The 23,681-nt window shown below is 40.3% G+C and overlaps 1 protein-coding gene across 1 annotated transcript in view; it reads left to right on the top strand.

Moving 5' to 3' along the window:
• LOC122557980 (uncharacterized) overlaps nucleotides 1-23,681 on the top strand; it is a 188,680-nt gene that overhangs the window by 32,488 nt on the left and 132,511 nt on the right. Inside the window, exons 4-11 of the mRNA XM_087996203.1 lie at nucleotides 3,592-3,682; nucleotides 3,773-3,888; nucleotides 4,958-5,174; nucleotides 14,140-14,265; nucleotides 14,986-15,103; nucleotides 15,191-15,329; nucleotides 19,919-20,029; nucleotides 20,909-20,978. Coding sequence (XP_087852329.1) covers nucleotides 3,592-3,682; nucleotides 3,773-3,888; nucleotides 4,958-5,174; nucleotides 14,140-14,265; nucleotides 14,986-15,103; nucleotides 15,191-15,329; nucleotides 19,919-20,029; nucleotides 20,909-20,978 — 988 coding nt within the window. The remainder of the gene's footprint in view (nucleotides 1-3,591; nucleotides 3,683-3,772; nucleotides 3,889-4,957; nucleotides 5,175-14,139; nucleotides 14,266-14,985; nucleotides 15,104-15,190; nucleotides 15,330-19,918; nucleotides 20,030-20,908; nucleotides 20,979-23,681) is intronic.

Genomic DNA, 23,681 nt, shown 5'->3' with positions numbered 1-23,681 from the left:
TACCAGATGGTTGAAGGGTGTTTTTGTCAATGCAAGCCAGTGGCATGCCAAGGCGTTTAGAGTCATAGAGATGTACAGCACGGAAACAGACCCTTCAATCCAACCCATCCATGCCGACCAGATATCCCAACCCAATCTAGTCCCACCTGCCAGTACCTGGCCCATATCCCTCCAAACCCTTCCCATTCTTTTACCCCTCCAAATGCCTCTTAAATGTTGCAACTGTACCAGTCTCCACCACATCCTCTGGCAGCTCATTCCATACACGTACCACCCTCTGCGTGAAACTGTTGCCCCATAGGTGTCTTTTATATCTTTCCCCTCTCATCCTAAACCTATGCCCTCTAGTTTTGGACTCCCTGACCCCAGGGAAAAGACTTTGTCTATTTATCCTATTCATGCCCCTCTTAATTTTGTAAACCTCTATAAGGTCACCCCTCAGCCTCCGACACTCCAGGGAAAACAGCCCCAGCCTGTTGAGCCTCTCCCTGTAGCTCAGATCCCCCAACCCTGGCAGCATCCTTGTAAATCTTTTCTGAACCCTTTCAAGTTTCACAACATCTTTCCGATAGGAAGGAGACCAGAATTGCACACAATATTCCAACAGTGGCCTAACCAATGTCCTGTACAGCCGCAACATGACCTCCCAACTCCTATACTCAATACTCTGACCAATAAAGGAAAGCATACCAAACGCCTTCTTCACTATACTATCTACCTGTGACTCCATTTTCAAGGAGCTATGAACCTGCACTCCAAGGTCTCTGTTCAGCAACACTCCTTCGGACATTACCATTAAGTGTAAATGTCCTGCTAAGATTTACTTTCCCAAAATGCAGCACCTCGTATTTATCCGAATTAAACTCCATCTGCCACTTCTCAGCCCATTGGCCCATTTGGTCCAGATCCTGTTGTAATCTGAGGTAACCCTCATTGCTGTCCACTACACCTCCAGTTTTGGTGTCATCTACAAACTTACTAACTGTACCTCTTATGCTCGCATCCAAATCATTTATGTAAATGACAAAAAGTAGAGGGCCCAGCACCGATCCTTGTGGCACTACACTGGTCACAGGCCTCCAATCTGAAAAACAACCCTCCACTACCACCCTCTGTCTTCTACCTTTGAGCCAGTTCTGTATCCAAATGGCTAGTTCTCCCTGTATTCCATGAGATCTAACCTTGCTGACCAGTCTCCCATAGGGAACCTTGTCGAACGCCTTACTGAAGTCCATATAGATCACATCCACTGCTCTGCCCTCATCAATCTTCTTAGTTACTTTTTCAAAAAACTCAATCAAGTTTGTGAGACATGATTTCCCACGCACAAAGCCATGTTGACTATCCCGAATCAGTCCTTGCCTTTCCAAATACATGTACATCCTCTCCCTCAGGATTCCCTCCAACAAGTTGCCCATTACCGAGCTCAGGCTCACTGGTCTATAGTTCCCTGGCTTGTCTTTACCTCCCTTCTTAAACAGCGGCACCACGTTTGCCAACCTCCAGTCTTCTGGCACCTCACCTATGACTATCGATGATACAAATATCTCAGCAAGAGGCCCAGCAATCACTTCTCTAGCTTCCCACAGAGTTCTCGGGTACACCTGATCAGGTCCTGGGGATTTATCCACCTTTAACCGTTTCAAGACATCCAGCATTTCCTCCTCTGTAATCTGGACATTTTGCAGGTTTGGTGCTGGCTTCCTTGCTGTTTGTAAACTAAACTAGTTGCTGTTTGCTGTGTAATGATCTTGACATTATTGTGGGCGATAGATCAATAATTTCAAAGGTGACTGGAAGTTGGTGGCATTTAAATAGTGAAGAATAAATTCTTAAGCTACAGGATAATATAGGTGGATTTGTGAGATAGGTTGAACGATGGCAAATGAATTTTATGCTGAAAGGTGTGAAATGTTGTAGTTTAGAAAGACTAACAAATCAGCAACACTCGCTCGGATCCATGTTGAATGGTAGGATATTAGGATTTACAGAGGATCAAAGGGGACTTTGGTTTGAATGTCCATAGATCCTGAAAACAGCAGAGAAAATAGATAAGATGGTTAAGTAGATCATAGAATAGAAGCCCTGCAGTGTGGAAACTGGCCATTTGGCCCATCAAGTCCACACCAACCCTCTGAAGAGTAATCCACTCAGACCCATCCCCCTACCCTATTACTCTACAAATAGGCATATTGTACTTCACTATATTAGTTCAAGAATACAAGAGCAGGGAAAGTTATGCTGAAATTGTATATAACATTAGTTTGTCCATAATCAGAATCAGAATATTTTGTGCATTTCTGATTGCCCCACTATTGCAAGGATTGCACTAGAAAGGGTGCAGAGAGGATTCACCAGATGCTGACTGGGCTGGAGCAATTCAGTTATGAAGACAGACCAGTTAGGGTGCATTACTTTCCTCATAAATAAGTAGTGATTGGAACCAGGTGGATCTCGCAGACTATGCAATCCTTAATTGGGGTTGGTAACCAGAACCCATCAAGACACCCCGGCTGACCAACAGCAACAGGGGATTCAGAATCTCCTCTGTTCAAGGAACTGACTCTGAGCTGACTGAGCCACAGCCAGTGTACTATGCACAAGTAAATAAAGGGTGACTTGGTGAAGGGATACTGGCCTCTGAGTTGTTATTTCAAGGGGGTACTAGATTGAGGTATACAAATTTATGAGGGGTATAAATAGGATAGATAGGGAGAAACCTTCCCCATTAGTAAAAGGAACAATAACCAGGGGCACAGTTTTAAGGCAAGGAGCTGGAAGATTACAAAGAATTTGAGGAAATTGTTTTTCACCCAGTGGAAGGGGTTTCTGGCATTCACTTCCTGAAAGGTTGTTAGAGACAGAAACTCTCAGGACATTCAAGTAGTATTTAGATAAGCATTTGAAACACTATTTCATGCAAGGCTAAGTGCTGGAAAATTGGAATAGAATAGATAGATTATTGATGAGTGGCACAGACATGACAAGTTAAAGGGCCTCTTTCTGTGCTGCAAAAACCTCCATATGAAGCTTATTATGCAATATAACTAAGATAGCTGCAAAATCACATGACATTGCAAAATTTTCTATGATGACATATCATCTGTATCAAAAATACAATCAAGTATTCTTTGATTATTAGCAACCATGCTCTCTCAACACAGCAATAATGACATCCCTCCCACAGCCACCCCTCCCTCCAAATCCTTCCTTTACCAAACTTAAATATTCACTCTCCCCATAAAGTCCTTGACTTCCTCCCACTAGTTTGAGAATTTAGACTGAGTGGAGAGTAGAGCTTATGTGACCATTACTTGGGTTCTTAAAGGCCTCATTTGGGGACATATAGAAGTGAGGAGGTCACCCAAGGAGCTTTATGGGCCCACTCCTCTGCCTTCAAACCCAGTGGCTGTAAAGTTCTGCCCTCTACACCTAAGTACTATCACTGAGTTGACAGCAATATTCGAGGTATTCACTCCTATAGTTTAACGTAATATACGGTCATAAATATTTTGTGTAAAACCTTGAAGTTCTCTCATGAAGTTAAGTCTTAGTCAAAAGGCAACTGGTTTATTATTACAATTTTTTTAGGTGGAACTTGATGTGAAATTTCAAAATACGACCTGTGGGCTCTGTGGAGATTACAATGGGCTTCCTTTATACAATGAATTCATTGCAGATGGTAAGGCAAGAATGCTTGAACTTTTTCATAAAATAATTTGCTGAATGAAATAGTTTTAAATTTAAAGTATCTTGTTTTCATACACTTTAGGCCAACAATTTTCATCAATTCATTTTGGAAATCTGCAAAAAGTCCATCAGCCAAACGAGCAATGTGAAGATGTAGATGAACGTGAGATAGAAACCAGTGCTTTGTGTGAGCAATATGTAAGTTTCACTAATCTGGATGTATGGCTAGTAAAATCTTTGAAGTTAATCACACTTTTCTGGAATTACTAAACTAGAAATGCAATGACATCATAGAATTCCTACAGTGTGGAAGCAGCCATTTGGCCCATCAAGTCTACACCAACGCTCTGAGAGCATCCCACCCAGATCCACCCTCTACCCTATCACCATGTATTCCCCATGGCCAATCCACCTAGCCTGCATAACCCTGGATACTATGGGCAATTTAGCATGACCTATCCACCTACCTTGCATATATTTGGACTGAGTGAGGAAACCAGAGCACCTGGATAAAACCCAAGCAAACACAGGGAAAACATGCAACTCTGCACAGCCACCCAAGGGTGGAATTGAACCCAGATCTCTGGCACTGTTAGGCAGCAGTGTTAGCCATTGGACCACCCCATTTTACAAGGAATTGTACATCTGTATGTAAATGTTGGCCTAGACAATAAATAAGTTCAATTCAGATGCCTGATAAAATTGTTAAATAACTCACACTATCTGGGCTTACACGCAAAGAAAGCTGCTAGCATCTCAATGAGTGCTTCTATCTTGAAACATCGTCTTTTGGGGCTGGAAGAGTAAAATCTTAAACTTAAGAAAATGTGTATCCATAAAATCTTAATGAGTTTTTAAAAGAATTGTGACCATAAACAAGCACAAGAACAAACAAACACATACAGAACAACTTCAATTATCTGAACGAGACGGGCGGGGAGTATTTTGTTCGGATAACTGATTGCTCAGAGAACTGATTGTTTGGATAATGGATAACGGGACCTTGAGATATTGTTCAGATAACGTGAAATCGGATAATTGATGTTCGGATAACTGAGGTTGTTCTGTATTTATGTTTGCATACTTATTCATATTAATCCTTTACACTACAATTTATGTCTACTCTCACATCTCATATATACTTACATTCATAAATTTATATACTCATGCACATATTCAATAATTCAAATGTCTATGTACACTTTTTTATGTAGCTGCTGCATTTTTCAGGCAACAGAGTTCGATATATTACACTAATGTTTTTCAGAGAGAAGCTTGTGAAAATCTCCTTTCAAAAAACGCATTTGCAGATTGCAAGTCCCGCTTAAATATCGAACATTATATACAGGCCTGCATACAAGACATGTGCACCTGCAGTAAAGTCTTAGATTCATTCTGCTTGTGTAGCACAGTCTCTGAATATTCCAGGCAATGCTCCCATGCTGGTGGGAAACCAGAAAACTGGAGGACAGAGACATTTTGCCGTAAGTATAGCATAAAGTTGAAGTAAGAAAATTGCTCATTGTGGTCAACAAAGGAGGGAAATATTAAATATTAACATATTAGAAGTATGAAAGCATATCCAAAGAAGACCCAGAAAGCAAACCGAGTATAAAAAGCACAACAAGGTACTACGTCGTTAATTGTGTAAATCAGCTATCCCAGCAAAGAATCATGCTCAAAGGGAGTGTGGGGTCTGTTCTATGCTCTCATCACCATTGTGAATATACAAACAGTTTTTATTTATATTTTTGAAGAAAAATTGAGGGAACTGTGGTGACAATCAAGTAACTGAATTTGACAAACAGACAGTGGCTTATTGGAGTTGAAGATCTATTCCTCTTCCATAAAGCCTTATATTTCATTGTCAAATAACATTTGCCAAACAAAGTTTAAAATAATAGATTAGAATACCAAGGCTTAGCACCTTTCAGCAACTCATTTCCAGGTAAATATTTGGAGTTCAAATTCAACTAAGATAAATATATTTTGGGAAGATGTTAGCTGGCACAGGAAGATGTTTTATCATAGATTGGTCAAACAAACAAATGTTTATACACACACCAAATTTTTCACTTGAGTTGCAAACTGAGGTTTTAACTGTGGAGCACCCTGTTTCAAACCACATTTATACAAGAGAACAATATTTGGTAATAGGGAAAATTCCCCAGCTTTGCATACAGCTTCAACCCTAATTTCTAATTTGTCATTTCATAAAATCATGGAATTATATAGCTCACATTCTGTTCATCTTAGTTTTGAAAGAGCTAAAAGCCTAATTAGCATTTGACCCATATACTCCTAATCGTAAAAGAAGAAAAGCAAAAGAGAATTACAGCACAGAAAGAGGCCCTTTGGCCCTCCAAACCCGTGCTGATCATCATGCCCTAACTAAAATAAAAAGATACCTTCTTCCCTTATTCAGTCCATAGCCCTGTATTCCCTCTTATTCATGTAACCATCCAGATACCTCTTAAATGTCGCCAACATTCCTGCTTCCAGCACCTCTTCTGGCAGCACGCCCCAGGCTCCTACCACACACTGCATGAAAATCCTGCCACATACATCTCCCTTAATTAAAGTGATTCATTTTGGAAGGTCAAATTTGAATATGAATACAGCTTTAAAGACAGGATTCTTGGCAATGTGGAGGAACAGTGAGAACTTGGGGTCCAAGTACAAAGATCCCTCAAAGTTGCCACCCAAGACGATAGTGTTGTTAAGAAGGTGTATGGTGTTTTGGCTCTCATTAGCAGGGGGATTGAGTTTAAGAGTGGAGAGGTTTTGCTGCAATTGTATAAAACCCTGGGTAGACCACACTTGGAATATCCAGTTCTGGTTGCCTCAGAGTGCAAAGGCAGAGTGTAAAGGAAATTTACCAGGATGCTGCCTGGATTGGAGAGTTTGTCTTATGAGGAAAGGTTGAGTGAGCTAGGGCTTTTCACTGTAGAAGGAGGAGAGAAGAAGGAAGAGTGGTGACTTAATATAGGTGTACAAGGTAATGAGAGGCATAAATAGAGTTGATAGCCAGATACTTTACCCCAGGGCAGAAATGGTTGTCACAAGGGGTCATAATTTTAAGGTGATTGGAGGGAGGTATACAGGAGATGTCAGAGATAGGTTCTTTACGCAGAGAGTGGTAGCTGGTGGAATGCACTGCGAGCGGTGATCGTAGAGTCAGAGATACTCGGGACATTTAAGCGACTGCTGGACAAGAATGTGGATGGCAGTAAATTGAGGGGTGTATAGGTTAGGTTGATAAGTGCTCGGCACAACATCATGGGCTGTTGGGGCCTGTACTGTGTTGCACTGTTCTATGTTCTAAACTTTTCCCTTCTCGCCTTGAACCTGTGCCCCCTTATAATTGAAACTTCAACCCTGGGAAAAAGCCTCTGACTATCCACTCTATCTATACTTCTCATAATTTTGTAGGTGTCTATCAGGTCTCGTCTCAGCTGTCCACTTTCCAGTGAAAACAATCTCAGACTTTTTAACCTTTCCTCATAGCCAATACCCTCAACACCAGTCAACATCCCAATGAACCTTCTCTGCACTCTCTCCAAAGTTTCCACATCCTTCTGGTCATGTGGCAATCAAAACTGCACACAATACTCCAAATGCAGCCCAAATATGGGTTTTATATAGCTGCAACATGTTTTGCCAACTCTTGTACTCCATGCCCTGGTCAGTGAAGGCAAGCATGCCATATGCCTTCTTACTCACCTTGGCTGCTTTTACAGAACTGTGGACCTGCACGTCCAGATCTGTCTGTATGTTAATGCTCCTAATGGTTCTGCCATTTACAAAATAATTCACATCTAAATTTCATCTCCAAAATGCATATGTTTGGATTAAACTTCATCTGCCATTTCTGTGCCCAAGTCACCAATCTACCTATATCCTTTTGTCCTTTCACAACCATCGACACTTTCAGCAACTCCACCAGTCTTTGTGTAATCTGCAAACTTACTAATCAGACCATCCACATTTTCCCCCAGATCATTTATATATTCTACAAACAAAAAGGACCTAAGACTGATGTCTGTGGAACACCACGAGTTACTCCATTCTGAAAAACAACCTTCCACTGCTACTGTCTGTCTTCCATGACCCATCCAGAATCCCATGTCATTTTAGTTTTTGTACCAATCTGCCATTTGGGACTTTATCAAATGCCTTACTGAAGTCCACATAAACTACATCCACAGCTCTTCCTTCATTAATTATCTTTGTCACCACTTCAAAAAATCCAATCAGGTTGGTGTGACATGACCTTCCCCATACAAAACCATGCTGCTTGTCACTAAGTAGTCCATTTTCTTTTAAATGTCCATGTATCTTGTCCCTCAGTATCTTCTCGAGGAGCTTCCCAACCATAGAAGTCAGGCTCACAGGCCTATAATTTCCTGGATTATCCCTGCTTCATTTCTTAAACAAGAGAACAACATTGGCTATTCTCCAATCCTCTGGAACCTCACCTGTGGTCAAAAAGGATGTGAAGATATCTGCGAATGCCACAGCTATTTCTTCCCTTGCCTCTCGCAGTAACCTGGGATAGATCCCATTTGGCCCTGGGGCCTTGTCTACCTTAATGCAACTTAGGATACCCAAAACTCCCTCCTTCAATATACTGATATTCTCTGAAGTATTCATACACTCATCTCTGATCTCAACATCAGTTATATTCTTCTCCTTCGTGAATACCAATACAAATCACTCATTACGGATCTCTCCCACTTCTTGTGGCTCCACACATAACTTCCCTCCTTTGTCCTTGAGTGGACCTACTCTTTCCCTTGCTACCCTCTTTCTTCTAATCTAAGCATAAACAGCCTTGGGATTCTCCTTGACCCTGTTTGCTAAAGATATTTCATGGCCCCTTTTAACCTTCCTAATTCCGCATATAAGTTCTTCCTAATTTCTCAGTACTCCTCAAGGACTTTGTCAGTTTGTAAATGCCTAGACCTATTGTATGCTTCCTTTTGACTAAGCTTACAATTTCCTTTGTCATCCATGGTTCCTGAATCCTGTCATTCCTCTTTCAGTTTTGCAGCCTGCCACATGCCAGCTGTAAATTTGCCCTCAAATAACTCCTCCCAATCCATATTCTCCAGTACCTGTCTAATTTAGATGTACTTAGCTTTTAGTATCCTCACCCAAGGGCCACTCTTGTCCTTATATATGGCTACTCAAAATCTTATGGAATTATGGTCATTAAGTCCAAAATGCTCTCCTATTGAAACATTGATCACCTGTCTTGCCTCATTCCCTAATACCAAGTCTAGTATGGCCTCCTCTCTGGTTGGATTGTCAATATACTGTCTCAAAACACCCTCCTGGACACATCTAACAAATTGCTCTCCATTTGAGCCCCTGGCTGTAAGGGTGTCCCAGTCAATAAGAGGAAAATTGAAGTCACCCAACACAACTACCCTGCTTTTTCCATACCTTTCCAATATCTGAGTACATATCTGAGTCCTCTCTGTCCCATGGACTGTTAGGACATCTACAGAAAACTCCCAACATTGTGATTTCACCCTTCCTATTCCAGAGCTCCACCCATAATGCCTTACTGCAAAATCCATCTGGTGTGTCCTCTCTCAGCACAGCTGTGATGTGATCCCTAATCATGTACTCATATTGATGCCTTCTAAATGCTGTAATTGTACCAGCCTCCACCACTTGCTCTGGCAGCTCATTCTATATACGTACAACTCTCTGCATGAAAAAATTGCCCCTTAAGTCCCTTTTAAATCTTTCCCTTCTCACCTTAAACCTATGCCCTCTAGTTCTGGATTCTGCCATCCTGGGGAAAAGACCTTGGCTATTCCTCATGCCCTCATGATTTTCTGAACCTCTATAAGATCACCCCTTAGTCTCCGATGCTCCAGGAAAAATAGTCCCAGCTATTCAGAGTTTCCCTATAGCTCAAATCCTCCAACCCTGGCAAGATCCTTGTGAATCTTTTCTGAACCCTTTCAAGTTTTACACAATTTTTCCTATAGGAGGGAGACCAGAATTGAATGTAGAATTCCAAAAGTGGTCTAATCAATGTCCTGTGCAGCGGCAATGTGACCTCCCAACTCCTATACTCAATGCACTGACTAATAAAGGCAAACATATCAAACACCTTCTTCACTACCCCGTCAATTTACAACTCCACCTTCAAGGAACCATGAATTGAAGCCCAAGGTCTCTTTGTTCAGCAACACTCCCCAGGGCTTACCATTAAGTATATAAGTACGGCCTTGATTTGCCTTACCAAAATGCAACATCTCACATTTATCTTAATTAAACTCCAATCAGTCCAGGACTATGTTCGAGTCAATCCGGGGCTGTGTTACTGTCTGTCTGGGGAGTGTGTTCCAGACATTACGAGATGTGTTCCAGTTAGTCAAGGGGTGCCTTCTAATTAGTCCAGGAGTGTATTCTAGTCAGTTTTTGTTTTTGTTGGTCCAGACGGGTGTGTTCTGGTCAGTGTGTTCTCGCCAGTACAGATGGGTGTGTTCTAGTCAGTCCGGGGGGGGTGTTTTAGTCAGTCCAAGGTTGTGCACCAGTCAGACCAGGGTAGGTGGTGTATTCTAGTCAGTGGGGTGGGGGGTGTTCAAGTCAGTTTGGGGTGTCCTCCACTCCAACGCCAGACCTGTATTCCAGATAGTCCAGATGGTGTGTTCCTGTCATTCCAGGGCTATGTTCCCAATAGTCTGGGAAGTGTATTCCAGTCACTCCAGGGCTGTGTTCCAGACAGTCTGGGTGTTGTGTTCCAATTATTCTGCCGGTACCTTCTAGTCAGTCCGGGAGTTTGTTCTAGTCAGTCCAGGAATGTGTTCTTGTCAGTCCAGAGTGGTATTTCAGTTACTCCAGGCTGTGTTCTAGCTAGGCTATGTTCCACCCTTTTCAGGAGATGACTTCTAAATTCCCTCCATCCTGTGAGTGAAACGAATTCTCCTCAACTCTCCTCTTGGCCTTCTGCTTGATGCCTTGGCAAGAAGACAGAAAATAGCTTCAGGAAGAATTGGGAAGCTTAGTGAATGGGCAAGAACATGGTAGATAGAATATAATGGTATGTTGCCTCCCGGATGCCAGGGTCAGGGATGCCTCAAATCAAGTCTACAGGGTTCTCAAGGGGGAAGGTGATCAGCCAGAAAGGGATGGTGACCTGAAAAGTGAATATAGGGAGTTAGGTTGGAAATTAAAAGGCAGGATGAGCACAGTAGTAATCTCAGGACTGCTACCGGTGCCACGGGTTAGTGAGGCTAGGAACAGAGACCGGGTGCAGCTGAACACATGGCTGCAGAGCTGGTGGAGGGAGGGCTTCAGATGTGTGAATCATTGGGATACCTTCTGGAGAAGGTGGGACCTGTACATGGAGGACGGGCTGCACCTGAAGTGGAAGTCAGAACCAGGAAAGGAGCAGTCACTTTATTGGGAGTTTTCTATAGAGCCTCCAATTGCAACAGAGGCACGGAGGAGCAGTTTGGGAGGCAGATCTTGGCAAAGTGCAGAAGTAATGGGTTTGTTGTCATGGGTGACTTCAACTTCCCTAATATTGATTGGAACCTCCTTAGTGCAGATAGTTTGGTTGGAGCAGACTTTGTCAGGTGTGTCCAGGAAGGACTCGTGACTCAATATGTAGATAGTCCAACTGGAGGGGAGGCCATAGTGGATTTGGTGCTTGTCAACGAACTAGGTCAGGTATCTCTTGGTGGGAGAGCATTTCGGTGATAGTGATCATAACTCCCTGATCGTTAAATAGTCTTGGAGAGGGATAGGAGCAGATGGCATGGGAACTTATATAATTGGGGGAGAATGAATTTTAATGCTATTAGGCACTACGGAACATAAATTGGGAACAGATATTTTCAGGAAAATGCACAACAGAAATGCGAAGGTTGTTGAGGGAGTACTTGCTGCGAGTGCTGGATAGGTTTGTCCCACTGAGACGTGGAGGGGATGGAAGAGTGAAGGAAGTAATATAGAACATAGAACAGTATAGCATAGTACAGGCACCTTTGGCCCTCAATATTATGCCAATCATTTATCCAACTCTAAGATCAAACTAACCTTCATATCCGACACTTTACTATCATCCACATACCTATCTAAAAGTTGCTTAGATGTCTCTAATGTATCTGACTCTACTACCACTGCTGGCTTCCATTCCACGCACCCCCCACTCCTTGGATGACAAGAGATGTGGTACATCTAGTCAAGAGGAAGAAGGGAGCTCACTTAAGGTTGAGGAAACAAAGATCAGGCAGGATTCCAGAGGGTTACATGGTAGCCAGGAAGGAAATGAACAATAGATTTAGAAGAGCTAGAAGGGGGCTTGAAAAAGTCTTGACAGAGAGGATTAAGGAAAACCCCAAGGGGTTCTATACTTAAGTGAGGATCAAGAGGATGGCCAGTGTGTCGGTAGGGCCAATCAGGGATAGTGGAGGTACCTTGTGTTTTGAGTCAGAGGAGATAGGGAGGTCCTTAATGAATACTGTGCTTCAGTATTTACTAGTGAGAGGGACCTTGCCATTTGTGAGGACAGCGTGAAACAGGTTGATACACTTGAATAGCTTATTGTTAAGAAGGAGGATATGCTGGAAATTTTTAAAAACATGAAGATGTTAAGTCCCCTGAGCCAGGTAGGATATATCCAAGGTTTTTACAGGAAGCGAGGGAGGAGATTGCTGTGCCTTTCGCGATGATCTTTGCATCCTCACTGCCCACTGGAGTAGTACCAGATGATTGGACGGTGGCAAATGGTATTCCCTTGTTTAAGAAAGGGAATATGGATAACCCTGGGAATTACAGATCAGTAGTTTTATATCAGTGGTGGGCAAATTGTTTGAGGGGAATCTGAGAGACAGGATTTATGATTATTTGGAAAAGCAGAGCTTGATTACAGATAGTTAACATAGCGTTGTGAGGGGCAGGTCATGCCTCACAAGCCTTATTGAATTCTTTGAGAATGTGACAAAACACATTGATGAAGGCAGAGCAGTGGCTGTGGCATATATGGATTTTAGCAAGGCATTTGATAAGGTTCCCCATGGTAGTTTCATTCAGAAAGTAAAGAGGCATTGGGATACAGGGAAATCTGGCTGAACAGAATTGGCTGGACCATCGAAGACACAGGGCGGTAATAGACAGAAAGTATTCAGCCTGGAGTTCAGTGAGCAATTGTGTTCTACAGGGATCTGCTCTGGGCCCTTTGTTCTTTGTGATTCTTATAAATGACTTAGTTGAGGAAGTGAAAGAGTGAGTTAATAAGTTTGCCGATGACTCGAAGGTTGGTGGAGTTGTGGACAGTGTGGAGGGCAGTTGTCGGTTGCAACAGGACAGTGACGGGATGCAGAGCTGGGCTGAGAAGTGGCAAATGGAGTTCAACCTGGGAAAAGTGTGAAGTAATTAATTTTGGAAGGTTGAATTTGAATGCAGAATACAGCGTTAAAGACAGGATTCTTGGCTGTTTGGAGGAATAGAGGGATCTTGGGGTACATGTCTATAGATTCCTCAAAGTTGTCATCCAAGTTGATAGGATTGTTAAGAAGGCTTTCATTAGCTTGGGGATTGAGTTTAAGAGCAGCTATATAAAGTCCTGGTTAGACCGCACTTGGAATACTGTATTCACATGTGATCGTTTCATGGTTGGAAAGATGTGGAAGCTTTAGAGAGAGTGCAGAAGAGATTTACCATGATGCTGCCTGGACTGGTGAGCGTGTGTTATGAACAAAGGTTGAGAGAGCTAGGGCTTTTCTCATTGGACAGAAGAAGGATGAGAGGTGACTTGATGGAGGTGTACAAGATGATGAGAGGCATAGATAGAGTGGATAGCCATAAACCTTTGCCCAGGGCAGAAACTGCAATTACGAGGGGAACCAACATTTTAATGTGATTGGAAAAAGGTTTAGGAGAGTGTCAGAGATAGGTTCGTGGAATGCACTGCAGCAGTGGTAATAGAATCAGATATACTTAAGCCACTCTTGGATAGGCACATAGATGAGAGTAAAATGTAGGGTATGTAGGTTAGTTTGATCTTAGAGTAGAGTCAAAGGTTGGCGTACCATTGAGGGCTGAAGGGCCTGTATTGTGCTGTACTGCTCTATGTTCTATCATGTGGAAACACATGAGACTATTCACTTGGTAGGAGAACCAGATGTGAAGAGTATTTCTTAAATAGTAAGAGATTAGAAAGTGTAGATGTAAAAAGTGACCTTATAGATAAGTGATTGATGGCTGACATGCATGGTGCAACAAGCAACCATTAAAAGAAACATTGGTGTTTGTATTACTTTTCTCTGTACATATTGAGAACATTTTCTTGAGATTTCCATACCCAATAGGTTACTGCAGAAGTCGGGCTTTAAAAGATTCCAGTTGAATTCATTTTACAGGGACTACATCCAATATATATGTGTTTGTCCCTTTATTCATTCTGTATATGCTATTTTACAGCAAAGAAATGTCCTTTAAACATGATCCATAAGGAAAGTGGCTCTCCCTGTATGAACAGTTGTTCTCATCTCGACACAAGCAGTTTGTGTGAGGAGCACTACATGGATGGATGCTTCTGTCCATCAGGTAGGTAATTTACAGTGTCTTCAAATAAATGATCTGTTTCTCCCTACTTTCCTCCATCACAAAGAATCCTACAGCAAACTTAATTGTTAAATCAGTAATGTGGGAAAAATAATACTCAAACCTGTAAGCAGATAATCGATTTTGAAACTGATTTCTGGGAGGAAGAAACTAATCACCTTGGAGTATGTGTAAAATATTGACCCTTGGCAGGTAACAGCTGGCAGGAAAACACAGAAAAAAGTGGTGGATCTAAATTTAATTACTGAGCTTTCAACTGGTCCACAGCTGGCATAGAATATCTAAATTGGGGGTTCACACTTAGATGCCTTGCTTAGGAATTCTGACTTTTATAGGGTTATCATTTGTATTCTCCATTGTATGGGATAGTAACTATTTGGCATGAGTTGGTAACTTCTGCAACAAACTGCATTGTGTAACCTTGAGTATTAACCATTTACATGTTGATCCTGTTGTATAATGTTTCACAGTCAGTATGTCAGTATGCCTTAAAGAGGCATGTTAATAATATAATCACCGCATCACAGCATGTGACCTGAAGGTTAATGTGGGTGAGTCCAGCACATCATTGCCAAAACCAAGGCTGAAGTCTTTGCAACCACCTTCAGCTAGAAGATCATAACTGCATAAGCACATGAGACCGCTTTTCAAAATGATTAGAAGTACACGGGAATAATTAGAGATATGCTTCATATTTTTCAGGAACGGTGCTTGATGACTACTCTGGCACTGGATGCATTAGTGTGAAGGAGTGTAAATGTACAATAAAGGGCAAACATTATGATCCAGGCGCTCTGATTTCAACAGAATGTGAAGAATGGTATAGTCAGCATGAATTCAGCTTCTGTAAAAAAATTCCATTTAGGTTTGAATAAACACACTAAATTGGTCTTCCTTGTCATTTAAGTCTCTGTGACGGAGGTAAATGGCTGTGCAAAAATCTACCATGTCCAGGTGTCTGCTCATTTGAGGGAGGAGCACATGTCTCCACTTTTGATGGCATGAAATACACATTTCACGGTGACTGCTATTACATTCTTTCTAAGGTAAAAAGATGTTATACATTTTTATTTTTGTTACATGTCAACAACATGTGAATAGTAATATTATGCTGCGTACATGTTTGAACTGCGAATTGATTAGTCCCCAGGTCCTGGTGGACTTTATTGTAGAAGTAGCCATTGAAATAATTAATGTGTTACTTTTAATTTTCCAAAACTCTTTACATTCTGAGAAGGTTCCTTTAGATTGGAGCATAGCTAATGTAACTCCTTTATTTTAATAGGGAGTGAGGCAGAGAGTGGGAAACTACAGGCCAGTTACCTTACTATCTGTCACAGGGAAAATGTTAGATTGCTACTATTAAAGATGTTATAACGTGGGACTTGGATATATTCAAGTGAGTCAATCAGAACTAACATGATTTTGTCAAAGAGAAATCATGTTCAACTAATTTATTGGAAGAAATAATTGTGCAGTAATAAAGGAGAACCAGTGCATGTATTGAATTTAGATTTCCAGAAGCCATATGACAAGGTGCTTCATCAAAGTTTATTGTAGAAATTAACAATTTCTAATGTAGGGGTAACATATTTACATGGTCAGAAATCTGGCTGACTACAGGATGTAGAGAGTAAGAATAAATGGGTCTTTTTTTAGACTGGCAGGATGTCACAAGTCATCTGCCACAAAGGTCAGCGCTGGGGCTAAACTCTTTACAATTTACATAAATTATTTGAATGAAGGGACCAAATGAATGGTAGTTAAATTTGCTGATGACAAAAAAGCAGGTAGGGTAATGAATAGAGAAGAGGACATAAAACACCTACAAAAGAATGTCAGTAGGTTAAGTGAGTAGGCAAAGATCTAGCAAATGGAGTATAATGTGGGAAGTGAAATTGTCCATTTTGGCAGAAATAATAAAAAATAAGTAATCTAAATAATGAGAGATTGCAAATCTGAGATGCAGAGAGATCCAGGTGTCATCATGCATGATTCACAGAACATTAGTATGCAAGTACAGGAAGTAATCAGGAAAATAAATGAAGTGTTATGTTTTATTGTGAGGGTATTGAATGTAAGAGTAGGGAAGTTATGCTTTAGTTATACAGGATATTGTTGAGGCTGCATCTGGAGTACTGTGTGCAGTACTGATTACCATGCTTAGGGAAGTATATTAACAAGGTGGAAGCAGTTCAACAAAGATTTACTAAACTAATAACTGGAATGAGTACATTGCCTTATGAGGAAACACTAGGCCTGTATGCTCTGGAGTTTAGCAGAGTTAGAGATGAATTAATTAAATATTTTTAAGGCAGAATTAGATTCTTGATTACCAAGGAGATTGAAAGATTATTGGAAGTATGCAGGAATGTAGAATAGAACCCTCTGAAAACCAGATCAGCCATGTTCTTAGTCAGTGGTGGAGCAGGCTCAAAGAGATAATTGATTGACTCTCGTTCATTGTTTGATTGTTTGTATGCTACAATTGTGTCGGTTTCTCAGTTGTCCAGGCAGCTTTATAGGATATTGTACTAATTCTACTATATTCCTATTTTGCTACTCTTCCCTTTTGTTATACACGTTTTCCTTTGTGGTAAGGGTTAGTGGTACAGACACTAAATATAAAGAGTTGAGAGAATGCCTCCCAATAAAACTATCAACTTAGCTAATTCAGGAAAATTTAGAACAAAGCCTTCTTTTTTATAACAGAATGCTTTGCGTGAATGTACTAACATATTCTAGCACAGTATTGTGCCTCAAAGCTGGAAACATTCTCATGGCTTAAATGTTACAGCCAACTTTTTATTATTCATCTGTCAGTGGTTCTGTAGTTGTATTAATTTTTATCTGTATCATCTCTACATTGGATACTACCTTGAAACATAAAATATGGTTAGTTAGCTCTAACAATATTAACATGACATTATTCCTATACAATATTAATGAGGAATGTAAACAAAGTAGTATACGAAAGTTCTAAAGTCCAGAAAAGTGAGGATAAACAAAGATTCAACTTGAAAAAAAAATAAACTCCTCATGAACAGTTTTAGCATGACACTACTTTAGCATGACATCTGCACAGAAGTATTGCCTTATTGATTAGTAATTCAGGTATGTTACAATGCCAAAGAATCTTTAAGAAAAGATGGTAATTAGAGTCATAGAGATGTACAGCATGAAAACAGACCCTTCGGTCCAACCCGTCCATGCCGACCAAATATTCCAACCCAATCTAGTCCCACCTGCCAGCATCTGGTCCATATCCCTCCAAACCCTTCCTATTCATATACCCATCCAAATGCCTCTTAAATGTTGCAATTGTACCAGCCTCCACCACATCCTCTGGCAGCTCATTCCATACACGTACCACCCTCTGCGTGAAGAAGTTGCCCCTTAGGTCTCTTTTATACCTTTCTCCTCTCATCCTAAACCTATGCCCTCTAGTTCTGGACTCCCCAACCCCAGGGAAAAGACTTTGCCTATTTATCCTATCCATGCCCCTTCATAATTTTGTAAACCTCTATTAGGTCACCCCTCAGCCTCCGACGCTCCAAGGAAAACAGCCCCAGCCTGTTCAGCCTCTCCCTGTAGTTCAGATTTTGACTTTGAAATTTGCAAATCAATTTATTCATCTCAACTATGAGCAGCCACAAATACATATATTTTCACAGATAGCACTTACAGTGAAGTATTTGGAATCAGAGTATCAACGAGCATGCCATAAGAAAGGCATGAGTGGATTATTAATTTTCTCAAGCATTGCCACTAATCAGAACAGAACTGCTGCTGACTTTTTCCATGTGGATTGGAAGCAACGTAGCAGATTGCTATGTACTAAAGGCTTTTTATTCTAAGAACTACATATTAGCAAGAATTTACTGTCTTTTGGTAAGGAAACATTATTAGGGATGACATTGGATACTCAAGTGAAAATGTCAGGAATATCATCCGTGCCCTGGCCAAAGGGATTAGCTCATTTATCAAGCCATTTTCAAATTATCAGAATTGATATTCCATTCATTTCTTTTCTTGCTTTTCCTTGAAAATTTTTCTCCTTGCTTTCTGCAGGTCCATTTCCTTTTAATGTGCTGTACCAAGTCTCTCTTCTTAACGACACTTCAAAGATTCCTTTGTTCATTCATTCTACTCAAGACTTTGTGATTTGTTACTTTTTTCCATGCAGCCGATCTTTTCCATACTCTTCCAAACCCATATTATAAAATCTTCACAGATCATTCCTTAATAATATCCTTCCTATTTCTTTAATTCTTTATTTTACTGCCTTTATATTCTTTTTATCCATTTATTTTTCTGTGTTTTAAGATAGCATGTGTGTACTTTATAACAATAAATAAATCAAATAATAATTTAGTTAAAAAAGGAAGTACAACATAAAAGCATTCTCTCTTACCCTGAATACTAAAATTCAATCATGGCTGGAAGGAATCAGAACTACGGAATCTCAACCAATTCTCAAAACTAAGGATCAGGAAACTGACTGTTCAACTACCAACATCATCACTGCCAAACCCTCCATTTCAATTGTTTCAACGTTAAACTATCTGCTTTTTGTAAACCGAGACTAATCCAAAAGTCTATTTTTTAACTTTTATCTTTCTGGACTCCGCTCTTACTTCTGATCTGTGTATATTTGTGTTGCATTGCCATTCTTCTTGTATTCAGTAATTAATAAATTCATTCTATGTTAATCAGACAGCCTGCTTAAATTGGCTGTTATTAAAATGTAACTTCACTTGAGTCTGAGAGAAAGGTATCCACAAGAAAAAGGAGCTGATTTTAAATTACATTTGTTTTACCCAACTGATGCAGAGCCAGTTCATCCTCCACACCCAGGAGTTTAACAATGTGAGGTCTCCAATCCAGACCCATAATGAATTGGGGAACATTGCCCTAGGTTAAGTCTTAACACTATCTATAGATTCTTGTTCTCCTTCCTTTGTGCTTGTGACATGTGCTTTGTCATCTGCAAATCTAACTGGCATTCTCATAACATGTAAAAATATCAGACTAAAATTTGCGTGTGTGTAATAAATTCTGTGGAGACGTTTCTATGATTACAGCATCAAAAAAATCATAATGGTCAGCTTATTAATAATTATAAGCAATTGGTAATAATATTCATGAATTGATTATTAAATTCTTGTATATGTATAATGGGTGGAATCTTTGCAGCACTCTTAGAATAATTAATATAAACTCCTCATCTCACAATAATGGAAGATCAGCAATTGGATAAAGCTGAGTCAGAGATAACGCAACTGAAAGCATAATTTATACTTGATAAGACAGACATTAAGTTTCTTTAGTGTCCATATGTATCCAGAATCTAAGGTGTTCAGTCAGAACCTTGAAACACTCTAAAGTTTCCACTTCTATGTCAGTCAGTAAGCTTATACTGGTCAGCATTTGGTCATTTATGTATAAAGCTATCTTTATAATTTTTAGTTCTATTGTTAAACAGTCATTTTTTTTTCATTAGACTGAAGTAAATACAGACTGATCATGCTTGCAGCAATCTATTCGATATATCCAGCAATGTTTTGTTTTTGTCATTTCTGTTTCTGAATCTTAACAGATGGATAATAATGATCTTCATTTTACCTGTTAACAGGACTGCGATAAGCAGCAGTACACACTGCTGGCAGAAATAGCTCCATGTGGAACAATTGTATCAGAAACTTGCCTAAAAACACTAGTGTTAACAACTGACCATAGGCAAAATGTAAGTTTCTTCAAATATGTTGTGGCAAGTCTAATTAGTCGTTATCACCACTACCTTTGATGACTAAATTCTTGGTCCTACTCAATCTATCGTTTTTAGCCTTTATGTGTTTATTGGCCTCAAATGGAACTGACATCATTTCCATCTCTAAAGACACTAATTTGTTTCATTTTCAGGCAAATATTTCTTTCCTGCAATTATTTTTATTCTCCATAAAGCCCAAATCCATCCAAAGTTAGAGTGTCATTCTGATACCATAGGATACTTTTTTAATAGATCCCGCAGATTTTTCAATTAGATATAAGGGAAGCCAACCCTCTACCTAATGCAAACACAAAGAAAGCTGGATAAACTCAGCAGGTTGAGCAGCATCTGTGGAGAGGGAAACAGAATTAAAGTTTTGAGTCTGGTATGACAGAATCTGTCTATTCTGTGTTTTACCAGGCAGTATTTTGCCTTTATCCCCTTCATGATCCATCTCACTCTTGTATTAATCTCCCTTTCTGTTAAATTTATACTATTCCACTCAGTGTTGTTTTGATCTTTCTCCTCTTAAAATGTTCAACAGTTCCCTGCTGACTGAAGGAAAAACTCATTGCACTAATTTAACAGCATCCATAATTTCAGTAATGCTTCAGCTTTTCTCCCCTACAAACTTCACACTTTTAAAGCTCAATTTTTTTGCTAGCTGATCATTATTGCTTGATCTGTTTCATTTTCTTTGCTCTTTTCCACAGTGGTGATGACTGCATTATCTTCTTTGACCTTTTGACTTTGTTACTTAATAGGAAATGGGTGATTGTCTCTAAAATAAAAGACTATTGTTTCCTTATTTTTTACTGAGCTATGTTCATCTAAAAGTATTGCTTTAATTCTTAGGTGCTTATTTTTAAAGATAATGGGGATGTTCTTCTTAATGGAGTCAAAACAGCATTACCACTGGTAACAGGTAGGAGCCAGTCCTTATGAAATTTGTTGCAGATATCCTACTCAATTAAATGAGAGTTATTAATATTTAAGGGACTTGAAAAAAGATGTTAATGAGTTCAGTAAATCTTCAGTTAGTCAACTGTCACCTAACAGTATCATATAAGTATGCTTATCAAGGATGCATCAGTACTAGATTTTATATTAAGATGTAATGTGTTACAGTTCATTGCACTTTCACATACCTGTTGCAGTCTGTTGCAGCTTTCGGTAAGGATGGCAGAGTCATTGTCACAGAGTCATATCGATGTACAGCAAGAAAACAGATTTTTCTGTCCAACTTGTCCATGCCAACCAGATATTCTACGTTAACCTATTCCCATTTGCCAGTATTAGGCCCATTTCCTTCTAAATCCTTTCTATTCATTTACCCATCCAGCTGCCTTTCAAATGTTGTAATTGTACCAGCCTCCATTACCTCTTCTGACAGCTCATTCCATACATGTACAACCCTCTGCTTGAAAGTGTTGATCCTTCGATTCATTTTAAATCTTTCCCCTCTCACCTTAAACCTATGCCCTCTAGTTTTGTACTCTCCCACCCTGGGGTAAAGACCTTGACTATTCACCCCATACATGCCCCTTGTAATTTCATAAACTTCTATAAACATAAATATCCTCCGATGCTCCAGGGAAAACAGCCCCAGCTTATACAACCTCTCCCTTCAGTTCAAACCCTCCAACCCTGGCAACAACCTTGTAAATCTTTTAACAACTCTTTCAAGCTTCGCAATATCCTTCCTATAGCAGGGAGACCAGAATTGAATGCGGTATTCCAAAAGTGACCTAACCAATGTCCTACACTGCTGCAACATGACCTCTGAATTCCTATATTCAATGCACTGATCAATAAAGATATGCTTACCAAACCACTTCTTCACTATCCTGTCTACCTGCGACTCTACGTTCAATGAACTATGAACTTGCACTCCAAAGTCCCTTTATTCAGGAACACTCCCTAGGACTTTACCATTAAGTGTATAAGTCCTGCCCTGATTTGCCTTTCGAAAATGCAGAACCTCACATTTATCTAAACTAAATTCCATCTGTCACTCCTCAGCCCATCTGCCCATCTGATCAAGGTCCTGTTGCACTTTGAGGTTATGCTGTTTGCTGTCCACTACACCATCAACGTGCTGTCATCTACAAATTTACTAACCATAACACCTATTTTCATATCAAAATCATTGATATAAATGACAAAAAGCAATGGACCCAGCATTATGGCATACCATTGGTCACAGTCTTCCAGTCTGAAAAGCAACCCTCCATCACTACCCTCTGTCTCCTACCTTCAAATCAATTTTTTATCCAAATGGCTAGTTCTCCCTGCATTCCTTGTGATTTAATCTTGCTAACCAGTCTATCATGCGGAACATGGTTAGAGACAGAATTCCAAGATTTTGACACTGAAGGTACAGTGATGTATTTCCAAGTTTGGATGGTGAGTGGCTTGGAAGGAAACTTGCAGGCCATGGTGGTCCCTTATCTTTCTAGATGGTGGAGCACATGGATTTGGATGGTGCTGTCTGCAGTGCAATTTGTAGATGGGGCTACTGAGCGTCAGTGGTGGAAGGAGTAAACGTTTGTGGATGTGGTACCAATTAAGCAGGCTGTGTGACTTGTCCTGGATTGCGCCAAACTTCCTGAGAGGTGTTGGAGCTGCAGTCTTCCAGGCAAGTGGGGAGTATTCCATCACAGTCCTAACTTGTGCCTTGTATAATTAGACAGACTTTGGGGTATCAGACATTGAGTTGTCATTACAATATTCATAGCTTTTGATCTGTATTTACATGGTGAGTCCGCTTCAGTTTCTGGTCAATGATAATCCCCGGGATATTAATAGTGAGAAATCAGTGATGCCAACACCACTGAATTTCAATGGGCAGTGCTTAGCTATGAACCTGCACTCCAAGGTCTCTTTGTTCAGCAACACTCCCTAGGACCTTACCATTAAGTGTATAAGTCCTGCTAAGATTTGTTTTCCCAAAATGCAGCACCTCACATTTATCTAAATTAAACTCCATCTACCACTTCTCAGCCCATTGGCCCATCTGATCAAGATCCCATTGTAATCTGAGGTAACCTTCTTTGCTGTCCACTACACCTCCAATTTTGGTATTATCAGCAAACCTACTAACCATACCTCTTATGCTCACATTCAAATCATTTACATAAATGATAAAAAATTGTGGACTCAGCACCGATCCTTGTGGCACTCCACTGGTCACAGGCCTCCAGTCTGAAAAACAACCCTCCACCACCACCCTCTGTCTTTTACCTTTGAGCCAGTTCTGTATCCAAATGACTAGTTCTCCCTATATTCCATGAGATCTAACCTTGCTAATCAGTATCCCATGAGGAACCTTGTCGAATGCCTTACTGAAGTCCATATAGAACACAACTACCGTTCTGCCCTCATCAGTCCTCTTTGTTGCTTCTTCAAAAAACTCAATCAAGTTTGTGAGACACAATTTCCCACACACAAAGCCATATTGACTATCCCTAATTAGTCCTTGCCTTTCCAAATACAAGTACATTCTGTCCCTCAGATTCCTTCCAACAACTTGCCCACCATCGATGTCAGGCTCACTGGTGTATAGTTCCCTGGCTGTTCTTACCCCCTTTCTTAAACAGTGGCACCATGTTAGCCAACCTCCAGTCTT

This window comes from Chiloscyllium plagiosum, unplaced genomic scaffold (genome assembly GCF_037043375.1).
Source record: "Chiloscyllium plagiosum isolate Xiang-an unplaced genomic scaffold, Cpla_swu_hap1 HiC_scaffold_18, whole genome shotgun sequence".
In the NCBI taxonomy this organism is placed as follows: domain Eukaryota; kingdom Metazoa; phylum Chordata; class Chondrichthyes; order Orectolobiformes; family Hemiscylliidae; genus Chiloscyllium; species Chiloscyllium plagiosum.
This window is presented reverse-complemented; position numbering and strand designations above follow the sequence as displayed.